This window comes from Musa acuminata, chromosome BXJ2-8 (assembly GCF_036884655.1).
Source record: "Musa acuminata AAA Group cultivar baxijiao chromosome BXJ2-8, Cavendish_Baxijiao_AAA, whole genome shotgun sequence".
Taxonomy (NCBI): Eukaryota; Viridiplantae; Streptophyta; class Magnoliopsida; order Zingiberales; family Musaceae; genus Musa; species Musa acuminata.
In genome coordinates, this window is record NC_088345.1 from 50,937,601 (window position 1) to 50,958,844 (window position 21,244).

General features: G+C 37.3%; 3 protein-coding genes across 11 annotated transcripts; 2 read left to right on the plus strand and 1 right to left on the minus strand.

Annotated features, from left to right (window-relative positions):
• Nucleotides 1-577: 577 nt before the first annotated feature.
• On the minus strand, nt 578-8,874 carry LOC135585656 (uncharacterized protein At4g06598-like). 4 transcript variants are annotated; one of them, XM_065122742.1, is made up of 5 exons: nt 8,701-8,874; nt 7,420-8,111; nt 2,425-2,504; nt 2,202-2,324; nt 578-1,398 (listed from the first exon to the last, which is right to left on the minus strand). In XM_065122742.1, exons 2-5 carry the CDS (start codon nt 8,106-8,108, stop codon nt 1,190-1,192), a joined length of 1,101 nt encoding a protein of 366 aa, XP_064978814.1. In that variant the 5' UTR covers nt 8,109-8,111; nt 8,701-8,874; the 3' UTR covers nt 578-1,189. The 4 variants fall into 4 exon arrangements, with proteins under 4 accessions (XP_064978814.1, XP_064978813.1, XP_064978812.1 ...); XM_065122741.1 differs by having other exon boundaries at nt 7,420-8,128; XM_065122740.1 differs by having other exon boundaries at nt 7,420-8,408.
• Nucleotides 8,875-12,817: 3,943 nt separating this feature from the next.
• On the plus strand, nt 12,818-17,913 carry LOC135586380 (glycolipid transfer protein 3-like). 6 transcript variants are annotated; one of them, XR_010489629.1, is made up of 7 exons: nt 12,818-13,134; nt 13,470-13,525; nt 14,758-14,888; nt 16,427-16,562; nt 17,440-17,583; nt 17,684-17,771; nt 17,864-17,913. XR_010489629.1 is itself a non-coding variant. In XM_065122744.1 (7 exons), the coding sequence occupies exons 1-6, from the start codon at nt 12,918-12,920 to the stop codon at nt 17,717-17,719; spliced, it is 720 nt and encodes a 239-aa protein (XP_064978816.1). In that variant the 5' UTR covers nt 12,818-12,917; the 3' UTR covers nt 17,720-17,749; nt 17,828-17,913. The 6 variants fall into 6 exon arrangements, 5 of the variants coding, with proteins under 5 accessions (XP_064978816.1, XP_064978817.1, XP_064978818.1 ...); XM_065122744.1 differs by having other exon boundaries at nt 17,684-17,749; nt 17,828-17,913; XM_065122745.1 differs by having other exon boundaries at nt 17,684-17,749; nt 17,840-17,913.
• A 255-nt stretch (nt 17,914-18,168) lies between these two features.
• On the plus strand, nt 18,169-21,225 carry LOC135620098 (large ribosomal subunit protein uL14x/uL14z/uL14y). Its single transcript, XM_065122749.1, has 4 exons — nt 18,169-18,937; nt 19,087-19,371; nt 20,651-20,692; nt 20,963-21,225. The coding sequence occupies exons 1-4, from the start codon at nt 18,925-18,927 to the stop codon at nt 21,043-21,045; spliced, it is 423 nt and encodes a 140-aa protein (XP_064978821.1). The 5' UTR covers nt 18,169-18,924; the 3' UTR covers nt 21,046-21,225.
• Nucleotides 21,226-21,244: the final 19 nt, after the last annotated feature.

Genomic DNA, 21,244 nt, shown 5'->3' on the forward strand with positions numbered 1-21,244 from the left:
AATTAATATGAGAGCTCTGAAGAAAAAGTTGTGGTTCTAAAACACCCACTTTTTCTACAAGATTGCAAGATTCCAAATGGATAAAAAGATGTTGGGTCATCCTAAAATGCTTCCTTATAAGTGCTTTGCCATTGCAATTGACATCCAAAACTGTAACCTGTGGATGTTTGAGTGATTACATGTTTGTGGTTTATGAATACTGAGCATTGCACCTGTTGTCTGCATAACTCTTTAATTCTAAGGAAGACACAATTTTTCTTTTATTTTTTGGTTTTATGCAAAGGATAAGTTGGGAACATGAGATTTGATCATAAGGTTTGAGTATAAACCTCAAGTGCATGAGTTTGGATTTACACAGATGAGAGTATTATGAATACATCCCACAAAAATCATAACATTATTGATAGCTGCAATTTGAGCTTAGTGAACAACCACAGGGCATATTTTACCATACACATTTCTAGCTACTACTGCAGCTAATTATCCAGCAAGGGATCTGCCTGAGTTCATTCCATCAAAGCAAAGAACATACCACCAGTTGTGTCTGTGGAAAGTTTCAGGTTTAAGTTGATTGAAGTAAGCAAACTAATCAAGGTTATGGTTGGCATCAAAATATGATCAGATACATAATATTCAAGGTGTTGGCAACAAATCTTGAAATCTCCATTAGTGACAGTGCTAAACTCAAAGACTTACACAGAGGTTGAATTGATGATCAGTTCTTCGGTGTCGAACAGATGCACAAACATGAACAAGATTGGTAGCAGATGTCTTGATGACAATGCAGATACAAGGATGCGAAAGGGAAGGATCGGTGCCTTCGAAATCATGAACCTTTCATGGAACCAATTATCCAGAAGTTGAACTGAGTGAGCTTGGAGTGAAGATGACAATGACACAAAAGGGATGAAACAAAGTGGTGGTCATGAGAATACAGAAATGAAGGAACCAACATGACAGTTCAAGAGCTACTATCACCACCGACTGGTCGTATGAGCTGAAGATGACCGCCAGGTGCACATATCAAAACGAGGAAAAGGAAGCAGATATCAGACAGTTATTGTTCCGGAGTTATTTGCCTTGTCTGTGAGGTCCAAGTCTCTGGCCTACTTCCCCAATCGACAAATGTAGGTGGATGAAGAAGTCAAATACGATGTCTGGAACTCACAGCAGGTCAGAAGAGTTAAATCTAAAAGCGTAGAGGACCAGTGACAGATTCACACCCAGAAGTTTTGTCCTTGGGCTTCAAAGATAGATTGGCAAATTGTGAATCTAGGTCTCTGCTGCTACGACGAGCATGGGTAGGGTGAGGCTGTTCTTGGAATCGCTGCTGCTGCTGTTGTTGCTGATACAGTGTTCGAAGACGAGCTATTTCTCGTTCTAGCGTCTCCTGTTGAACTGCATCAACCCAAAATAAACATGGAATTTTACTAAATTTCTTCAAGCAAATATTGATCACATAAACCAGCTGTAAGGGAATTCAAAAAACAATCTGTGTGAGACACCCTAACTAAAAAGCTAAATGGTCAAACAACAGCATTATTTATAAATGGTTTGTGCTGCAGTCACAACAAGAAAGTGAAGCAAGTTACAAAATTCACTAGAATTAATGCCTCCTACAACCAGAAGCATATTCATCAACAAAACAAATGTAAATTTGAATTTCTATCTAATATTTTAAAGGGCAACCTAATGCAAGAGGTTCCCACCATAGCAGATTCTATGGGGTTGATTGTACATTATCTTTATCACTACAAATAAAGAGGTTATTTTCATGACTCAGATCTTGCTCATCTAGTTTGTGAGAGAGCAACCTTACAAAACTTAATAGTGCCATCTAATCTTTTATAAGTATAAATTGAGGTTGTTTGTCACTACATAGCAACGATTTTAAATACACAAAGCATGTCAACAAGTGTCAGAAGCCAATTTCCAAGAGATGTGCAGGAGAATGTGCTTTTTAACTTTGTTTATGCTGCAAATCTTCATTTCTTGAACCTTGTTAAAGTAGCTTATATGCAGGAACCAAACTCCACTTTCTGCATAACAATTTCATATTTGAAGAGGAGAGCAGTTGTTATTATCTAACCTGGTTGCTTTTCAAGCCTAGGTCAACAAGATCTGGTTTAGTGCCTTACAAACCCCTTATGAACATATTGTGTCAACAAAAGTATGAAACTTTCACAGAGGTACAAGCTTACGGCGTTTTATAAGTTTCTCCTGAGCCAGACTGTCCAGTCGTTGCTTCAAGGCTTTATTCTCCAAATTTAGAATAAGATTTTGCTGATCCAGAAATTCCAGCTCAGCAAAAACTTCTAGTCCCTCTGCCTGTTGAATTTTGAGAGCAAAAAAACAACAAAGATATCCTTTAATTTCTTTTCACTTAAAGCTTCTAAGAATTATTTAAGCTCGATCTTTCTATACTTGCCTGTAAGGCCTGGACGTGTTTCTCGAGCTCAGCAATATATTGCAGTTTCCGGACACGGGAGCGCTGAGCATATTGCCTGTGATACAATAAATTGTTTAAGAAAGAGCTTACAAGATATACACAACTAACATGATCTTCTTATCAGCCAGAAATGTGCTAGTGCAAATTACATAAAAGGACAGAAAGTTGCATCCCCGAGTGATTAAGTACCACATGAACTCATGATAAACAAATCTAGTTTCTCTAATTAGTTATAAATTGCTAGTTTGAATGTTTGATCCCTTTATCCCTTTTTTTGATCTGTGTGTATATATGATGCATGAAAAAACGTATGCCTTTCATCCTCATAGGCCAGATGTCAATTGGGCATGCATAACCATGGAGCATTGCAGGCCTAGGTCGACAATCTTATTTCAGGAAGAATATGACATTGGCACAGGCAACCAAAGTACACCTTTAATTAGTTTCACAGGCATGAGGATACCACAAGATTCAGTATTTACCAGCATTATTGTGAATAATGAAGATGGCTGTCCTCTAAAAGAAAAGGAAACAGAAAGATCAGCTCATATGAAAGGTGAAAAGTTGTGCTGTTTATGTCCACCCAAGTATATGTCTGGAGGGCAAATTCCAATAATGCCTCTAACGTTTAAAAAATCCAGTGTAGATGGAAGAAGTCATATGGATCACTTCCATGTTACATGCTAATGCAAAATATATTGTACTGATAAGACAATTAGTCCAGACTATCTGTCATGTTGCAATGCATCTAACAATGCATTCTAATGCGGATGTATACATGAGCCCTACAAATGAGCAACAGAGTTTACTCCACTCCCTCCAACATACTATTCATAATTATCACCACTACTGCTACCAGACTGGCAAGTGCTCCTTTTATTCCACATGTCTTGCTCATAATCGCCATTGTTACGGTAGACAAACTAACAAGGATGCCCCTTCAGAACCACACGACCATGTTCCCTACCCCTAAGAAAGCTCATCTGTTACAAAACTGCAACATAAAAGGGGGCCTTTGACTGTAGGTAAAACAAATCCCACTTTCATTCCACATTCATCACTCTTTAAGTTCTTAAACTTTACCAATTCGCCATCCCAAACTTTGATAAAACCTTAGAAGACCTCCCCAAACACATCCATAGTGGTTCTTCTCACTGTCATGTAGGTCTGAACCTCAAAGATGGCCACCTCAGACCCTCTAATGCACATAAGCAAGAAAAGCCCAAATCGGCTACTTATTCGACTCAATAGGACAAACCAAAAACAAAATGTCACATTTAAATAAACCTAGATATAGTAGATTATTCCTCATAGTAACATTATCAAGCAAGTCATTCTCATTTATATCGACTGAATGACACACACCAATTAAGAAGTTTCCCCACATAACTAAAAATATACATGCATATGCATAAATCTAAACATGGTGATTATACATAAGCACACAATTTCTGGTAAGCAAAAAGCACATATATTTAAACTCATGATTGTGTGGACGCATAGAGCTCTATACAAAACATATATACCACTGACAGTTTCATAGCTTGCGATACTGGTATATCAAGATCAGTTAAGGACGAAACCATTGACATTGACTAGGGATGAAGCCATCGAGATTGGTAGGATCAGAATCAGCTGATCAGCCAAGAAGACAATTTTAAAATATATGCAAATCATAATAAAACTATAAAACACTAACAATATATAATATATTCAAGAAAACAAGCATATTTTGTAATTACAATATTCTTTTAACTATTGTTTTTATAACATGTCTCCTTTTTCAGAAATGCAAATTGAAATATAAAAGATAAGATTATACAAATTAGAAATGAAAAAACAATATAGAATAATTCATTACAAATAACTATTTTATGTTTATTGTAAAATCAACAAGGGTCATGTGTAATTATATTATCATACAATATTCATATGGTACATAGAAGGCAACAAGTAAGCCCCATTGTGGCTCCAGTCACACTATATTATTACTCCTTTAGTTTATGAAAATCATTCCTTGCTTCCATTACATTCTTACTCTCGCACTTGAAACTTGAAATGTATACACATACGCATTATAATGATCAAATACATGGTTGTACCACTCAAAGCAGAGTACACTAGAAGAACCTTTAACTATAAAGATGGAAGATCTTCACCAATCATGAAGGCTGATAGCTAGCAGAATGATTCTGACTCACTACAATTAATAATTTCTTAAGTTGGTTACCAGATTTCTTTAAACTCCCATCCAAGCCCATCGAAAATAAATAACATAATCAACATCATCAATGGAAGATCCAGAGAAATTAAACTGATCAGCAATAGCCTTGACGAGGCCTACATACTCGGCCAAGGTTTCGTTGCCATGATAGGTGAGAGTCAGCTTCTCCTAGTGAGTCATCACTCAGGATGGCAAATAGTTTTCAGGAGAACGATAAACTCCTCCATACCTCTAACAAGGATTCGGTAGAGGTAATTAGTATCATATTTGATTCTGAAACAGATGCAATGATAGCATGCAACCAAAGTTGTTCCTTTCATACACAATGTTCAGTTGGCAGTGGTAACCTCAATGGAAGCTGATTTTACAGGGCATTGCATGTAACATTTACATCGACCTTCGGGTTACGACTTAAAGGAAGTAAAATGAATTGTGCTTGCCATGGTGGAAAAAAGGTGGAGTTGAGTTTCATAGGAAGTTGAGCGGCTATATCAATACAGACAAGGTAAATCAGGGAGGAAATGGCTGAGCTGAGAGGAACTTTCAAAAGGTTCACCTGCCATAAGTATTAGGATAATGAATATAGTGGGGCAACCATTTTGAACTCATGCGAGAGTAGATGCTCTAATAACATGAAGGTCCTTCTAGTACTCTGGTTTTGAATTACACCAGCATGTATTGTATTACAATGATACAGGTATGACAGGAATCTTACAACCAAATCAATAAATGGATTTCCTAAACTAGCGTTTGTAGCAAAGAAATCCGCTGACCAACTTAAGAAATTCATAATGTATTGCTTCAAAATTATACTGTAAATTGGAAAAAGTGAAGATTTAGCCGATAGTTGGTGAAAACCTTTCATCTTTAACCTAGTCGGATAAATGAGTTTGTGGGTTAAAGAAACGAATTGCCACCCTTACTGGAGGACAGAGGTTAGATATTTACAGCTTGAGTTACGCTCACATGTTTAAGTATTTCAGAACTATTAATATATATGCTCCCTTTAAGCCACATACAAATATCTGAACTGGAGTTAAATGACAATCACTGCATTGTTAACAAACAGAGCTTGATGCTACATTTGTTTTATACAAAATCTTTCAATAGAAAAGGAAAATTCACCAATCGAATCGATTCACGTAAATGAAAATGAAATTCCAATAGCAAGTAGTACACATTCATTAATGTAATCATTCAAAAGATTCTGTTGCATTCAAGAACAGGTCACCAGGAAGGTAGCATGTTGATGATATAGTCCCATGTGACAATTGGCTAATCATCTTGTGTACCTGGACTAGCACGAATGTGGGTTACACTTATCTAGATCATCGTATGAAGGCATGTGTGGTCATATTGATCCCTGTTTATCACTATATCTTTTCATGAATGAAAATGTTAAATATATCCAATGGTGCAATATACTTATACATTGCTTCATAATGACAAGCATTTTGCTTGTATTATCATTCAATACGGCAAGTATAAAGATAGGTTGAAATGCTAAATTAAAACAACCAAAACAGACGTGCATTAGCCATGTCAAAATGATGACATGAATTTCTGTTGAGTTGTCGCCTCAACTATTGCCTAGACACCTAGTTGTCGGATGGGATTCAAGCTTTGGAATAGTCTTGCCTAAGCTATTTGACCTTAGCTTAAAACTCAACAAAATAGGAAATCTGAACTGGAAAGAGTCAAAACAACAAGTTTACTGTATACACAATCTCTTGAATCTCAAATTAAAGAAGAATATAACAATTAAAATTTAATTATAATTCCCATGGAGAATCACTACAGTTTAATTAAGTCAATGGGCTATAAGTTCTGTATATATATTAATCACAAAAATGAAAGAATAGAATTTAGAGCAGGATGACTCTTATAAATATCAAGGAGACCTAATTCGTTTTGTTTAGGCAATTGCCAAATATTATAAGACCCATAAGAAAACTTGTGAAGTGGTTAGATTCCCAGCTGCAATATATATTAAGAGAGTTGTAGTGAAGAGGGGCATGCCACAGTGAAAAGAAAGGTGAGGCAATAGATCAGCACTTGCAACATTTGTGATGTCATGGAACTCTATCCTGAAGCAATTCCAAAAAAGGAAATCTTTTATTTGAAGATAGTAATATTGCAAAGAGCTAAATTTGATAATTCCAAAAAAGCCCTGTAACCATTATAGCTATCAAAATCCTAAGCGGTGCATAACTCAAAACAAAGATAGATTTGATATCCAGTTTAAGCATATGCAGCGCTGAACAGGAAATTCTACAGTGTTAGTAGCTATCTGTACATGCTTGTGCCATTGATATGTATCACTTGTGGCACCACACAATCATGCTGCAATATTAATCATCATCTGTATATGCTTATGCTATTGAGATGATAATTTAGTAAGAAAAATTGAGAATGATATTGGACAAAAAAAAATCAGCCTTATGTCATCAATCCATATAGTAAATTAGTGAGTCAAATTGATAATAATAAACTGCCGGTTTGCCTGAGATTTTTTATCCCTAGAAAAAAACTGCAAAAGGCTGCAAATAAGTAGTCCGTGGTGAGGCTTAGGAAGTAGAGCAAACTATATCATGCCTCAACAATCAACCAGAATGACGAACATATGTTTTTACCAAGGGGTTGATGCCTATACTGGTCATTGATCCTAATGATAGAGAAAATTTCTCGAGACAGCACAGAGAATTAATCACACACAAAGATATTAAGAAATTAGATTAAAACTTACTGTTTAACTCGCTTTGAATCCATCTCTGTCTGCTTAGAATGAGAGTCTTCCTTAATTTCAAAGGGACCCTTTTTATCCTGGGCACCATCTAGGTGCTCATTCTTTTCAACAACATCTGGGTTTAATCCATCAGATTCTGTCTGAACACAGGATGGCTGGGGATGAATCGTCTTGTTGTTTGCCAAGAGAGTGCTGCCAGGGTAGCTGACAACATCCGCGGCCGATTCCCATACTTTGAGTTGAGGCCTTCCAGATGAATTTGCCTCTGGATAATAAGAAAAATGTCCTACATCTTTATGGTGATTGAGTTCCTGCGACATCCAAGGAGATAGTGCTGGAAAGCTCTGTTGCTCCTGACCTACACTACCAACGTTGGACAAACTGACTCCGTCCAAGTATGCAAAAGAGTCGCTTGTTGAACGACGATGAGCTCCTCTCCTCACCGGCGTCTCTGGTTCATTAAGCAAGTCATCGAGCCACAGAGGTTGCTCCTCAATGAGAAAGCTCTCAGAGGAAGTACGCTGGTGTCTCTGACCATCTTTTGGTCTTGGGATGCCTCTGGGTCCTATAGATCCATAGTCACCGTAGGATGGGGATACGGTTGGAAGAGGGCATCTTGGAGGAAGAAACGACTGTTTCCCACCGGGCGCTGAGCTCCTCATGTTAGCAGCAGCTCTCATATTCGCCATCAACTTATTACAGACCCAAACTGGTGAGATTGAACAAAGCATAACAAAGTGCAACAGAAATAAAGAATTAAAAGCCAAGTGCTGAGAGATCAAACTGCTGCACGAATGAGAATGAACGTAAAATATCGACAAAAAAATAAAATTGCTTTCGATTTTCACAAGAAGAGAGTGTCGTCATATGCATCTCAACGCCACATTTAGATCCCAGAAGAAAGGTCCACGAGAAAGTAAATGCCGATCCAAAAACTCGGTCATTCCATACAACGAAACGCCCAAAAGATCGCGTTTTGAGATTGGTCCCTATAGAGATCAAGAAAAACCGAGTACTTTAAGACGAAATAGCATATGATTCTCTACATCTCGAAATCATGCAAGTAAAAAAAAGCGTGGAAACCGAAAACTCGAGCTTAAAAACGTCCAATAAAACGAAAAATCGAGCAAAGAACACCCGAGTCAAATAAAAATCTAATTTTTATTGACATTTATTCCCAAGATCCGAAGGACCGCAAGAAAACAAAAGGGAAATCTCAGAACCAGAACCACCCGAATCAAATCGGTCAGAGCCGAAAGAAAGGGACGGGAATGATCGTACCAAATCAACACAAATCCTCGGCTCCTCCCCGATTCGGCTCACCGGGATCAAACCCTAAAAGATGGACCTTTTAGGATTTGAAACAGAGATAAAGGAGAGAGCTCAGAGAAGGAGAGAGAGAGAGAAAGGCGAGCTTAGAGAAAAAGGGGAAGGGAAGAAGCCGAGACAAAGACACGAGAAGTTCAACGAATCGCCTACAATATCGCGCCTTCTGGTATCGCGGAGGACGAGGTGTCCGCACCGCTGTGAGGTTACCGCAGCCACACTGCGGTGGCGAGCGCCGTCGGATTCGAGGATCGGACGGTCAAGGGACGGGGGAGGTAAGCGGAAACGGCCGGGGTCTGTCGAAGGTCAGGTGCGATGCACGTGCGGGCAAGGCCATTGGCGAATGATGCGTTGCATGTGAGGAACCACAACAGCACCAGCGTTGACAGCTGTGGAGCGCGTACGGCCGCGTTGGGTTGGCTCAATAATAGGGATGAGAGGTGCCAACGTAGGCACAGCCCATTGCGATTGGGGAATGGCACGCGCGCCCCCACATGCATTCACCAAGCCATGTCATGTGACATGGCAGCGAGTCTTCTTTGCACTCACTAGTCGTTCTTTGGTTTCAGGGTTTGAAAGCATAATAATAATAATAACGATAATGATAAATTTCTAATATCTTAATTATTCAGAATTAATTATATGGATCTTTTGTTGTTATCGTTGAGCTTCCTAAAATATTATATTTTTATTAAATTATTAATATTTAAAGTTATAATTTTTAATAAAATATTCTGATGTCTTCCTTTTTATCTCTTTGTTGAACCTAAACTACATTGAGCTATCTCGAGAAACATAATAGAAAAATAGAATAAACACATTCCAAGAGCCATGACAAAGGAGATACTGCTTGGTGTAACTACGAGTCTTCTTTGATTTACTAGGTTGGTACAAGCACCGAGTGGGGGAGAATCATAAATTTCATTTTATGGTTTATAAGTATAATAATAATAACAACATAAAATCATAATATTTTGATTATTTAGACTCGTCAATCTTTTATCACTGTTAAGTTGTTAGTCATAGTTACAAGTCAATCACGTGAGATATGATATACATTTTTCTTATTTATTATATTATTTAGTATTTTATTATTTTATATTAAATATATTGTGATATATATGGATATGTGTAATAGGAATCGGATCGTGATGAGGTCATGATAATGAAATTGATTCACCTTTAAACAGAGATCTTAAATGATCTCGATCACAGAATAGTTGAGATCGAGAAGGACATTGAGATAATTAGACAGACCGGTGTATTATATACCCGTACATATGATGGATGTGACTGGTCTCATAGTTGCTTATGTGGGAACGTTAGGAATATAATGCAGGTACTCATTGGAGAATGGGTTCAGTGATTGATCCGCTCACAGAATATTTGATGGTTGATGATGTCTAATTGTTATACAATGATTTCTTACTCCTAGTGGTGTATATGGTCCTTAGACTTGAGACACTAGGGATGTCATGTATGCGTACTCTATTCTTTGACACTAGACTTATAAGTCTGAAGATTCCAAATCTAACACAATCGGTCATCGAGAGTAGTGGCCAACATTACAAGGGCTATTGAGTGTCGATAGAGGATCATCCGCTCTCGATGTTATGAGAGGAATATTCCATGTATTCTTATTCAGACAAATCATTGGCTAGGGTCATTCAAATTGAGAGAGAAAGAGTTCTCCGGAAAAATCTGATTAAAGCGAGACTCGATGAGAAACTATATAGGCTTGACATACCATGCCCCGAATACGATCTTTGAGGTATTAGATAGATAAGAGATTATAGAGACACGTAGTAATTGAAGACATACTAGTATAATGGATTGGATTCCCCTATATCGTCTAGGGACTACGACGTAATGGCATAGTACATACACAGTTGATGAATCGAGTGAATTATTATTGAGATAATAATTTACTGAGCCAGAAGGAGTTATGACTCACGGCCAGCTCGATATTGGGCCTAAATGATCACACACATATGGTAGGCGTTGTGACGAGTAGAGATTTATATATGAGATATCTGCCAAAGCCCATATCTTATTAGATATCCAATAAGCTCCTGAATTATTGGATCATATGGATAAGATCCAATAAGAGCCAATGATAGACTATTAGATATAAATTCATTAATCTAAGAGGCTTGGGTAGTTAGATAGAGATCCAATACTTAATAGGGCAAGATCCATTAGGGTTAAGTTGACAGGGAACCTCTATAAATAGGAGGGAACCAAATGCTCATAGGCTAGAGGTCTCTTGATTGTCACATCCTATTATCCTCTCATCTTCTTCTCTTCGGATATTAGACTTGGAGATTAGAAGCGTTGTCGCAGCCCTATTGTATAGATCATCATCAATACAATATTTTACCATCTCTTACAAATTTACATGGATTTAGGGATATAAGATCGCCCTAGATAAAACACAATATTTCATCACTTAATTTTCAATTTTATGAATTTTGTACACCAATATTCGCACATTGACAAACACAATTTTTACCATCTCTTACAAATTTACATGGATTTAGGGATATAAGATCGCCCTAGATAAAACACAATATTTCATACACGTAATTTTCAATTTTATGAATTTTGTACACCAATATTCGCACATTGACAAACACAATTTATAAAAAATTTAAGGATTTTTATTTTTTATCATTCCGATATGCATGTGATGTCGTCTCTAGATATCTCTACATAAGCTTATACAACACTGTATTTTCTTATTAAATTTAAGAGTATTATAGATTTTTATTATATTTTTCACTAAATTCTTATTAGGTCTTCTCTTATTACTGGTCAAGCCGCTAATAGTATCGATTAGATTTAGGATTTAAAAATATGAAATCATATTCGAACCCAAATTCCTTAAATTGACATAAGAATTCATTGATCTAATGTGCCGATTAGTCAGTTGTAATCTTTTCCAAATCTCACATTAATGAAAAATTTATACGTGCTTAAACTACTGACCCAATATACTTAAAACTTAAAAACAATAGTAATAAACTCATTTTTCAAGTCATATAAATCGATTCAATTCTTCTCTTACAATTTATAATTATCACATTGCAACTCAACACCACCACATATCGATCTAAACCTAACCCTGGTTAAACAATGTTGGTCATTGTCCTACCTAAAATCATTACCAAAAGTCATAAGGGGTTGCAACCCACATCGAAATAAACTATCATGTTAGTTTGGTCAACTTCTCCTATTGGATGTACTTATCATGTCTCTCATGACGAGCATATGATAACTGTACAACTTATAATTTCTTTAGGGCAATGATGAACAACACCACATTTCTGGCATATTTAAATGATTAGTAATGCCATTGTTTCCTTGCTGGCCCTTTGCTGTGCACTCTCATTATCTCATTGTGGTTGGTAAACCAGTGGGCCAATAATTTCTATGTTGCTAATAAATTGATTGTCAAATAAGCTACTGAGTGACTCATTTTTCATTAATTTACAGATAAAAAAATTCTCACAACTCCTGATAGAATATATCCCTATAAAAAGAGTAGGATTTTTCGGTATGGATTTAGCAAAATAAAAATCAAGCAAAATTAATTTTTTCTTGAGTAATTTTATTCTCTAGATATCGACGATGAAATTTTTTTGATGCTTAAATTAATATATATGTGATGTGAGAAATTTATCGATGTATAATTTTATACTTGTGATGATCATATTATAGGGCTATGGTATATGTTCAACAAATATTTATTTATTTTATTAGATTTACAATTTGATGTAATATGATAAATGTTATTAGTCTATTTTCATCTAAAAGATCAGAATTTGAGTTAGAAATAATCTCTTTAAGTATTTAAAAATAAAATTATATATATTAATTATTTCTAAATTAACGATAGCCTTATGCACATATGAATGTTAAGATAATAATAATAATAATAATAATAATAATAATAATAATAATTATTATTATTATTATTATTATTATTATTATTGTCGTTGTCGTCGTCGTCAGTAGTATTGTTGTTGTTGTTGTTGTTGTTAGTATTTATTTAATGCCACATGACGTTGGCTACGGCTATCCCAAGCACAGGTCAGCATCTGCTCTCGTTGACCACGACTCCCCTTCTCCAATGGCGGACTGCGAAGGACAGGCTCCCTGATCCAAGGTGAATGAGGCCGGGGGAGGACAAAGGAGGGATGAGCAAAGAAGAAGAAGAAGAAGAAGAAGAGGAGGAGGAGGAGGAAGAGAAGTCGAAGAAGAAGACTAAGGATAAGGATCGCTCTGCGATAAGGTTGGCCGTCGAGGAGCTCTCCCTGGTCGAGCATCAGGGGAAAGCTTCTACCTTGGCCTTTCTCGCCGTCTCCAACCTGCTCTTGCAATTCCTTGGTACGCATCTTCTTTCTCTCTCCCTCTCTCTCTCTCTCGTCTCTCCTCTTCTCTAGGGATTCTCATGTAGAACTACACAGCCAGGAAGATTTAGCTTCTTTGCCATCTAATCATCGTCTCTTCCTTCCCAATTTAGTGGTTTCGGTTCATCGAGTAAATGACCTACGGATATCCATGGATAGATTTGAAAGGCCGTGATTTCTGAAACATCTACCATCACCTAATTGGATATACCGAATCTATAGCTCCTGCAATATGCTTTTATGGAACTGAGAACATGTAAAGAGTGAATTCGAACGGTTGTGTGAATCGATGGATTACTGGTGTGCGTGCAGATAAGATTGGACCGACCGTGGCCGTCCTGAGGCACGACATCCGGCGGAATATCGAGGTAAATCCATACCATTGTTTTACTTTTCTCCCTACTCTGCAACCTTTCGAGTCTCTAGTGTTATCCAAACTGTTGTAAGATTGTGCCTTTTCCCTCTCCTTAGTGCGCAGGACATGTGTTCGACACAATGTGGTTAACACCTCGTTCATAAGCTTGTGGTTTGGATTGAGAAGTAAGGCATATACGGGTCCAATTTATTGCTAATGCGAACATAATCAATTAAGTCTTCCAATTCACTGGCTAGCAGACACCTTTTCTTTTTCACCTCCGAGATATAAGTCTTTCCTTGTTTTCATTCTGAAGGATGTGAAAACTAGGAAATGTGCAGGTTTTAATCCGTTAGAAGGGTGCTTGTCAGCCTTATTTACCTGCTAAATGGAAGAACGTTTTTGGCTTTGAGATGAGAATAAGATCTAAGCCATATGACAAACAAATTGAGAACAAAATTGTCATATGGTGGTCGGATCTTTTATTAGCGGTCCAAGGCCGATGTAATTTATCGCTGATGTGTAGTCTCATCTGCTCCTGTTCGACACCTTTGTCCAATTTGAAACATCAATATCCTTCTTTCTCTGGGACCATTTGATGCTTGTGTCTTCCACACAGTACCAACCTAGGGTCACCAAAATAATACAATGACCACCAGAGGGTGACAGCAACCTCATCCCAACCAAGCAGGATCTGCTGCAAGGAATCTGGGAACTGAGTTCCTTGAAACTTCAACATCCTCATGCCATATGTTCTTTGTCAGTACCACATACAGCAAACTGGATAATTTCATTATTTTCTAAAATGTCCTTCTAGGGTTAGTGATGAGCGTTAATTATCAACTCTGATCCATAAAGTCTGATGTGCTTATTATATACGGCAATACCTCATGTTGTACATGGTTTACAAGCTCAATCATCATTTCACAATTTTTGTCATTGGTAGGCCTTGGTATTCTAAGTACTGCAAGTTACTTTTATAACATCAAGTAAAATATGCTTTAAAGTCATGAAGCACACAACCTATACTTCATTTTTTTTCTTGAATAGTTAAATTCCAAATAAAACGATTTCACTAACATAATCAAACCACAGATATCAAATATTATTAGAAACAATAGAAAATGTTCATATTGCACCACATAAGTGGCGTTTAGTATATGTGTCAGCATGACACTAATTTGCTAGGATGCAGCAATTGCCTACATGACCATGTTAATGTGCCAAGAATTGCTACTTCTATAGAGATTGGAAGATGTATACGTTTTGGACGCATCGGGTTACTCAAGTTTGGTAGATATAATCAAGAAAGAGGTGAGCGAGGGAACTGCAAGGAAGTCTGATAGCTGTACAAGAGCTACATTATGGCTTACTAGGTACAAGGTTGACGACCTTTCCAATGCTTTCTTCTTTCCTGCTTATGCCTGTCCATGGAATTTCAACACTCATTTCTGTATATCGTTTGATGTTTTTTCGCATTTTTCACGAGTGCACTATGATCTCTCAGAAATTCCATGAACACTTTTTCTGGAGAAATTAAAAGAGTGTGCTCTTCCATCCTCCAAAATTCATATTTCTCCTTGGATTTATTAGTATGAATCTACTAACTATAGCTTAATGTCTCGACGCAATATGACACTATATAGATATGGCTATAAATGTATTCATTTTCTACTTCTAGTTGTAAAACTTATGGTGTTCATTTTCTACTTCTATTTTTATAAATGTATTCTGAGTTTCAAAATTTGTACATATGGCTCTAGATATTGCATATCTGATTAAATCACCACAATAAATTATTCACTTGAAATTTTATGTGCCTATAATTGATACTGTGGATACATGTTCTTAATCATTATTACATCAATATCATGATAAATAACATATATTTTGGTTTCATATGCTATGATATATAATGTAAATATCATGTTTTTCATTGTGGTATTTACAACTTAAACATGATACACTCTGTGATGAGTATGTTAATTCTTTTATAATTTGATATGTTTGTACAATGATACATAATATATATTGGTTTCATATACTATATATAGAATGCAAGTAATACGCTTCTTAACACAGCACGTATAGGTAAAAGCTTGATATGCATTGCAATGATTGTGGTGGCAATGATGATAGGTTTGATATATTTGTAAAGGGTATGATGCCACTAGCTAGAGGTGATTGTCAAAATGATGGTGCTAGTGGAGATGACAAAGTGATTTGGTGATATTGATGAGAAGTGTGTGGTAGCCATGACATATGAGGTGGTATTAGCAACGACATCATCGTGAGAGGCAAGTCAATGTCAGGAGCAGTAGTAAAGGTGATGATGAGAATGATGCTAGTGTGAGAAACTCATAGGACGATTTGTAATGATGATCGTCTATGATGAGGAGGCAGCATACAAGCCAAGGAGGTGGTGCTAATAGTGTCATTATGGTAAAAAAAGATGACAAAATGGGAAAAAGAAGGCGACAAATATATTTTTCCATATAACAGGTTTTTTTTTTTTAACAAAACCTTCTCTACCTTTTGATTGATGGTTTCAAATCCCACTAGTCCTTTTAAAACCACAGGTGTTGATATCCATTTATAGTTTCATATTATAGAATCCAAAGGCAATTTACTTTTTAGAGGACATGAGACATGTACCTGCGATTTCTCCAACAGCACAATTGTGTCATTTCTGAAAGATAACGACACCTTCATGCAAATTGTTCAATTTTTTATTTCTGTTGGTAACATCTTTCTGGTTTTCTATATGAAAAGCTTTTAATAAATATATTATCATAATTCTTTTGCCTTTGTTAAGCCATTATGTTCTCTAGCAAATCCATGTGCCCTCCTGTCAACTAGTGTATTGTTGTTATATTGCTGGTGCCTCTCATACTTCAGATGTTTTTTATATCAGGTCCATGGATTTTAGTGTTGCACTACTAGAGATACTAAATAAGGATTCTGAATTGAGTCTTCAACAAGTTGTTGAAGAAGCATATAAGACTACACTAAAACCATGGCATGGTTGGATCTCATCTGCTGCTTACAAGGTAGTGAATGTATCCATTTGATGTCTAAAGTTTTCTCTTGTTGCTAGAATGCACTTTTAAATACTCTACTGTGATCCTTGTCTTTGTGGTATATAATAGAGGGAGTAATTGCACTGTTGGCATCAGCATTACACCTTGATATTTAATACTATATATCTTTTTGTCAATTTTATCCATATACTGATTATATATTAACCAAGTTGGTCCTTTCATCATAGATTTGCCCATATGGTTAATGTCGTTGTTTGGCCAGATTAAAATACGCCATCACATCTTTCTTCTCTTCCCATCCTCCTCTTCTAACTTCTCCTAGTAATTTTTTCCCTCATTTGCCACCACCAAACTCAAGCACCTGACCCACAAAAAGAACAGCAAAGCAAAAAGGGATGAGAGAGGGGTCCATACCACCTCATTGTTTTCAGATAAGCTCCATGAGTGATGTTTAATAGTTATTCATTTGTTTTCCTTTGTAACACGAAACAGACTCTGCAGAAGCATGCTAAAAGAAAAATCTTATCAGTATATTTAAGTTTTTATTTGCAAAGACAATTCTATAGAAAAATTCTGTTTGAGAAATATTTTGGCGCTGTGTCAAGCGAACTCATGAAGCTTAAGGGGAGCAAACAACATATTAGTGTGTTCTTTTCAGCAGATCAGTTTGTTTTCATTAAGCCCAATATACTTAGGTGCAACTTAGTGTCAATTAATAAGTACAAAGCCCTCTTAACTCCAGAATGCAGATTTTTTCAACGAAGTTCCAAAATGTTGTGTTTAAAACTGCTCTCAGAGTAGGTTGTCTGGAATTTGGGATTGTGTGTTTGTTCTTCTTTGATCAAAGTTGAGCAGAAAAGGAAATGAAAAATTATCTGATCAACAGGTAGCTTTGAAGCTCATCCCAGAGAAGAAACTATTCATCAGCTTGCTAATGGGTAAGGTGCAAGATCAGAACAAGTTGAAGTCTGATATCCAGAACCTGGTCTCATTAGTTCAGCCTCTTCTAACTGATATCCATGCCAACTTGGTTAGTGTGCTTCTTTTTCTTTTGGATAATTCTTTTCGGTAACCACCAGTGAGTTTATTAATAAGCTGATTGTAATGCCTTTTCATTCTTGAAAATACAGAAAAAGCTTCGGCTCGACAGATTGAAGTCGACCTAAAACACGAAATCCATCTCGATCAATCTTCATGTACATTCTCCAACTTTTTCCTGTAATTATCTCTGAATCCCTTTTTTTTCTTGTTCTGTATATTTAAATCAGTTTCAGTTTTCTTGATAGTCATGCAACCTCATCTGCAACCAGGAATCATGCGATGTTACTTAAATGGCAGAAAAGCATATCTGTTTTAGCAACTATCATATTGTGCAATGTATATCCTGCGTAAGAAATTTGCTTTTTCTTGATCATTGTGATTTTTTTTAACGGACAAATAGTTCTGACAAAGTTATCTTAAGCCAAGAATTGGATTTACAGGTAGAAAATCTGCGGATGACCATTGGATTCTTCCTCGATCTGTGATCCTAATCTTTTTTGTTGTGTAATTATGGATGAGAACACGTAACTAGGGGAAGGTAGCGTAGTAGATTCAGTGCATGCATACACATCCAGCTCGAGAACAACAGTGTCATAGTGCCCTTATAAGTCTTGGAGAGGACGTAGCTGCGGGCCATGCAGAACGGCTCGCTCCCTCCCACCACCGGGAGCTCCGCCGCATCCGGGAGCTTCGGGTAGATGGAGGAGACGGCAAGCGAGCCGCCGTTGTACTTCCCCTCGGCGAACACCAGGCTCGCTGTCACCATGGGAGGCCACGACGTGGGAGCCCCGAGCGCGTCCGACGAGCTTCGACGTGAGGCCCGGCCATCGGGCCAGCCGATCATCGACGACGATGGTGTTCCCGTAGTAAGACTTCGGTTTCGATTTCGGTTCATATTTTCGATTCATTTAAAGTATTTACTGTATTAATTACTGTCTCATAAAACCCATTTGTTTTAATTTTTTAAAGTCAATTTGGGTTCTCATTTCGTTGCAGAAACCCAAACCGAACCATTAGATTTGGTTCCGATTTGATTTGAAATTGCTAAACTATCGATTCATTTTGGTTTCGGTTCATGACCGGTTCGGTCCAAACCTAATAAGGTAGCCCAATAAGCCTTTTCCCGTTCTCAGTGGCAATCTCGTGATTCGAGGGCCAGAAAACCCTCGGTCGATTCCGTTCGCCTGTGACCATCCTCAGTGGCAATCTTGTAATACGATAGCCATCAACCCTAGGTTGATTCCGTTCGCGCACCTATATAACCCCGAGATAGCGGCGACGCCTGCTCTTCTCTGTCGTCACATCGCGTCGCAACTCGAGCCCTTCCAAGATGTCGAAGCGAGGTGTGACTCCCATCTCCGTTTGGATTGCTATTGATTCTTTTGTTGCTTCTGCGATCCGGCTTCTATTCGAGAACCAGTCGAGATCCAAGGTTTAGGGTTTTATGTGGTGTTGTTTGACCGGGATTTGCTTCGGCGGGGTTTGCTTGCAGGGCGCGGAGGAACGGCGGGGAACAAGTTCCGGATGTCGCTGGGTCTGCCGGTGGCGGCGACGGTTAACTGTGCCGATAACACGGGGGCGAAGAACCTTTACATCATCTCCGTGAAGGGGATCAAGGGCCGTCTTAACCGCCTTCCCTCCGCTTGCGTCGGGGACATGGTCATGGCCACCGTAAAAAAGGGCAAGCCCGACCTGCGGAAGAAGGTCATGCCCGCCGTCATCGTCCGCCAACGCAAGCCATGGCGCCGAAAGGACGGCGTCTACATGTATTTTGAAGGTTTGTTGAATGGCTTCCATTTGCAAGTTCTTTATATTGTTTTCTAATTTGGTTGTGAGCCTTTTAATGCTTTCGTTACAACTTTGCCGATGACGTGTTCTTTATGATTACATCCGGCAAGATAGATAGCTTCGAACTGTAGTATATAGAAATTCCTTTATCTTGTCAAGTTAATTGATGTAGATGTTTGAGATAATATTGACATGATATAAATGTTGGTGATAATCTTCTACATAGTTGATTTACTTGATCAATATCATTCTATATACTATATAGTAGGTTTACCTGATCAGTTTATTACAAGCTTGCAAAAATTGTTATGAATTTGAGATGAAAATTTGAAAGCCTGACAGAAAGTACTAATATAAAGAATGTGACTGTAGGATGAGTGTGAAATTTCATCGCTTTTAACTGTCCATATATTCATTTTGTTAGAGGAAAATAAATGTTTACTGGTTTTGGTTTTCCTAGAGTAAAGAGAGCTGTTTACATTCTGGGAGAGCGACACTCAGCTGTATCAAGGCTTAATATGGTTTAAATCTGAAAGTGCTAATGCTTTGCTCAGGCTCCATTCTGCAAAAAGATCTGAACCCATTTCAGATTGTATCAGATAATCTGGAATATAGTGTTGTTGAAAAGTCTAGGTGCTTTAAAATTGCGAGGTATCATGCATGTCCAAATTATCGTCTCCTTAGATTTTCACAGAGGAGCTCAGAAGTGATACCTCTTTAAGGTGATTCTGGAGTGCTTCACATTTAGTTGGATGACCACACTGGTCTTCAGAAGTAGGTATCTGGTCTTTTTGTGGTTTTAGCTTTTGGTTTTCTACCCATCACACTCTCCCCCCTGATATTTTTTGGGTCTTGGTCTGAACTGTTCCACTATTCAGTATGGTGTTTGTTTGTCCTTCCATTTCCTTGAATGCTTATCTATATTTATCTGCAATATTTTTGTCATCTAGTCACTAACATTGTTTATGTATATCATATGCTTTTAGTATCTAGTCATTTACCATTTGCTGGTTTTGTGTTGCAAGCCTTTTTCTACAACTGTGATGATATATTTGCAGATATCATAATCTACCATTTTTGAGAGAAGATCATTTCATTATGTGATGGGTTTATCACTTTGAATCTCATAGTGCAAACATATTGCTTTTCTTAATATTCTAGGTGCAAAGCACGAACTTCAGAGTATCTTTTGTTTTTTTGTCAGAAATGCCCATTGTTCCCTTTTATACTTCCAGCCATCTAATGCTTTGACCTTCCATATTATACAGATAATGCTGGAGTGATTGTGAATCCCAAAGGTGAAATGAAAGGTATGTTTGATGAAGCACAGATAATCTTTTCACTCCAAAAGATGAAAAAGCTTAATTCCTTAATGATATAATAAGCCAAGTGAAATCTTAAATTTTGGCAAAATGTCTTGCTTACTGTACCACAACTTTATTGCCATGAAACAATTGATACTTTTTTAGTCAAAACATGCTATTACCATAACATATTTTCCTTTCACGGTCTATTTCAGTTCTTGTTGTTTCGAGGGCTTAAACTTAATAGTATTCTGTTAATTGTCATATTTGCTGCAGGATCTGCTATCACTGGACCCATCGGGAAGGAATGTGCAGATCTGTGGCCGAGGATTGCCAGTGCAGCAAATGCTATCGTGTAACATGATGATGCTTGAGATCAACAGCCGAGGTTTTGGATTATGATTATATGTTTCAAGAGATAGGTATCATGTTGTCTTATTTGGTTACTGGTTAGCTGATGTTTACTAGGTGTTCAACTTTATGGATCTGATGTTCAGCTGTTGCTGGAGACATTTTAATTCTACTTGATCTATTTATGATGTGCTTCAGAAAGAAACT

Bases quoted from the DNA above. Each gene is read 5' to 3' on its own strand.
- LOC135586380 (XM_065122743.1), top strand. From the start codon at position 12,918: ATGAGGCCGGGGGAGGACAAAGGAGGGATGAGCAAAGAAGAAGAAGAA. The intron at 14,889-16,426 runs GTACAAGGTTGA...TTTTTATATCAG, and splicing joins GCTACATTATGGCTTACTAG to GTCCATGGATTTTAGTGTTG. The intron at 16,563-17,439 runs GTAGTGAATGTA...TCTGATCAACAG, and splicing joins TCTCATCTGCTGCTTACAAG to GTAGCTTTGAAGCTCATCCC.
- LOC135585656 (XM_065122740.1), bottom strand. From the start codon at position 8,150: ATGCTTTGTTCAATCTCACCAGTTTGGGTCTGTAATAAGTTGATGGCG. The intron at 2,505-7,419 runs GTAAGTTTTAAT...ATTGTATCACAG, and splicing joins GATTCAAAGCGAGTTAAACA to GCAATATGCTCAGCGCTCCC. The intron at 1,399-2,201 runs GTAAGCTTGTAC...GGGTTGATGCAG, and splicing joins GGAGAAACTTATAAAACGCC to TTCAACAGGAGACGCTAGAA.
- LOC135620098 (XM_065122749.1), top strand. The intron at 19,372-20,650 runs GTTTGTTGAATG...CATATTATACAG, and splicing joins CGTCTACATGTATTTTGAAG to ATAATGCTGGAGTGATTGTG. The intron at 20,693-20,962 runs GTATGTTTGATG...TATTTGCTGCAG, and splicing joins TCCCAAAGGTGAAATGAAAG to GATCTGCTATCACTGGACCC.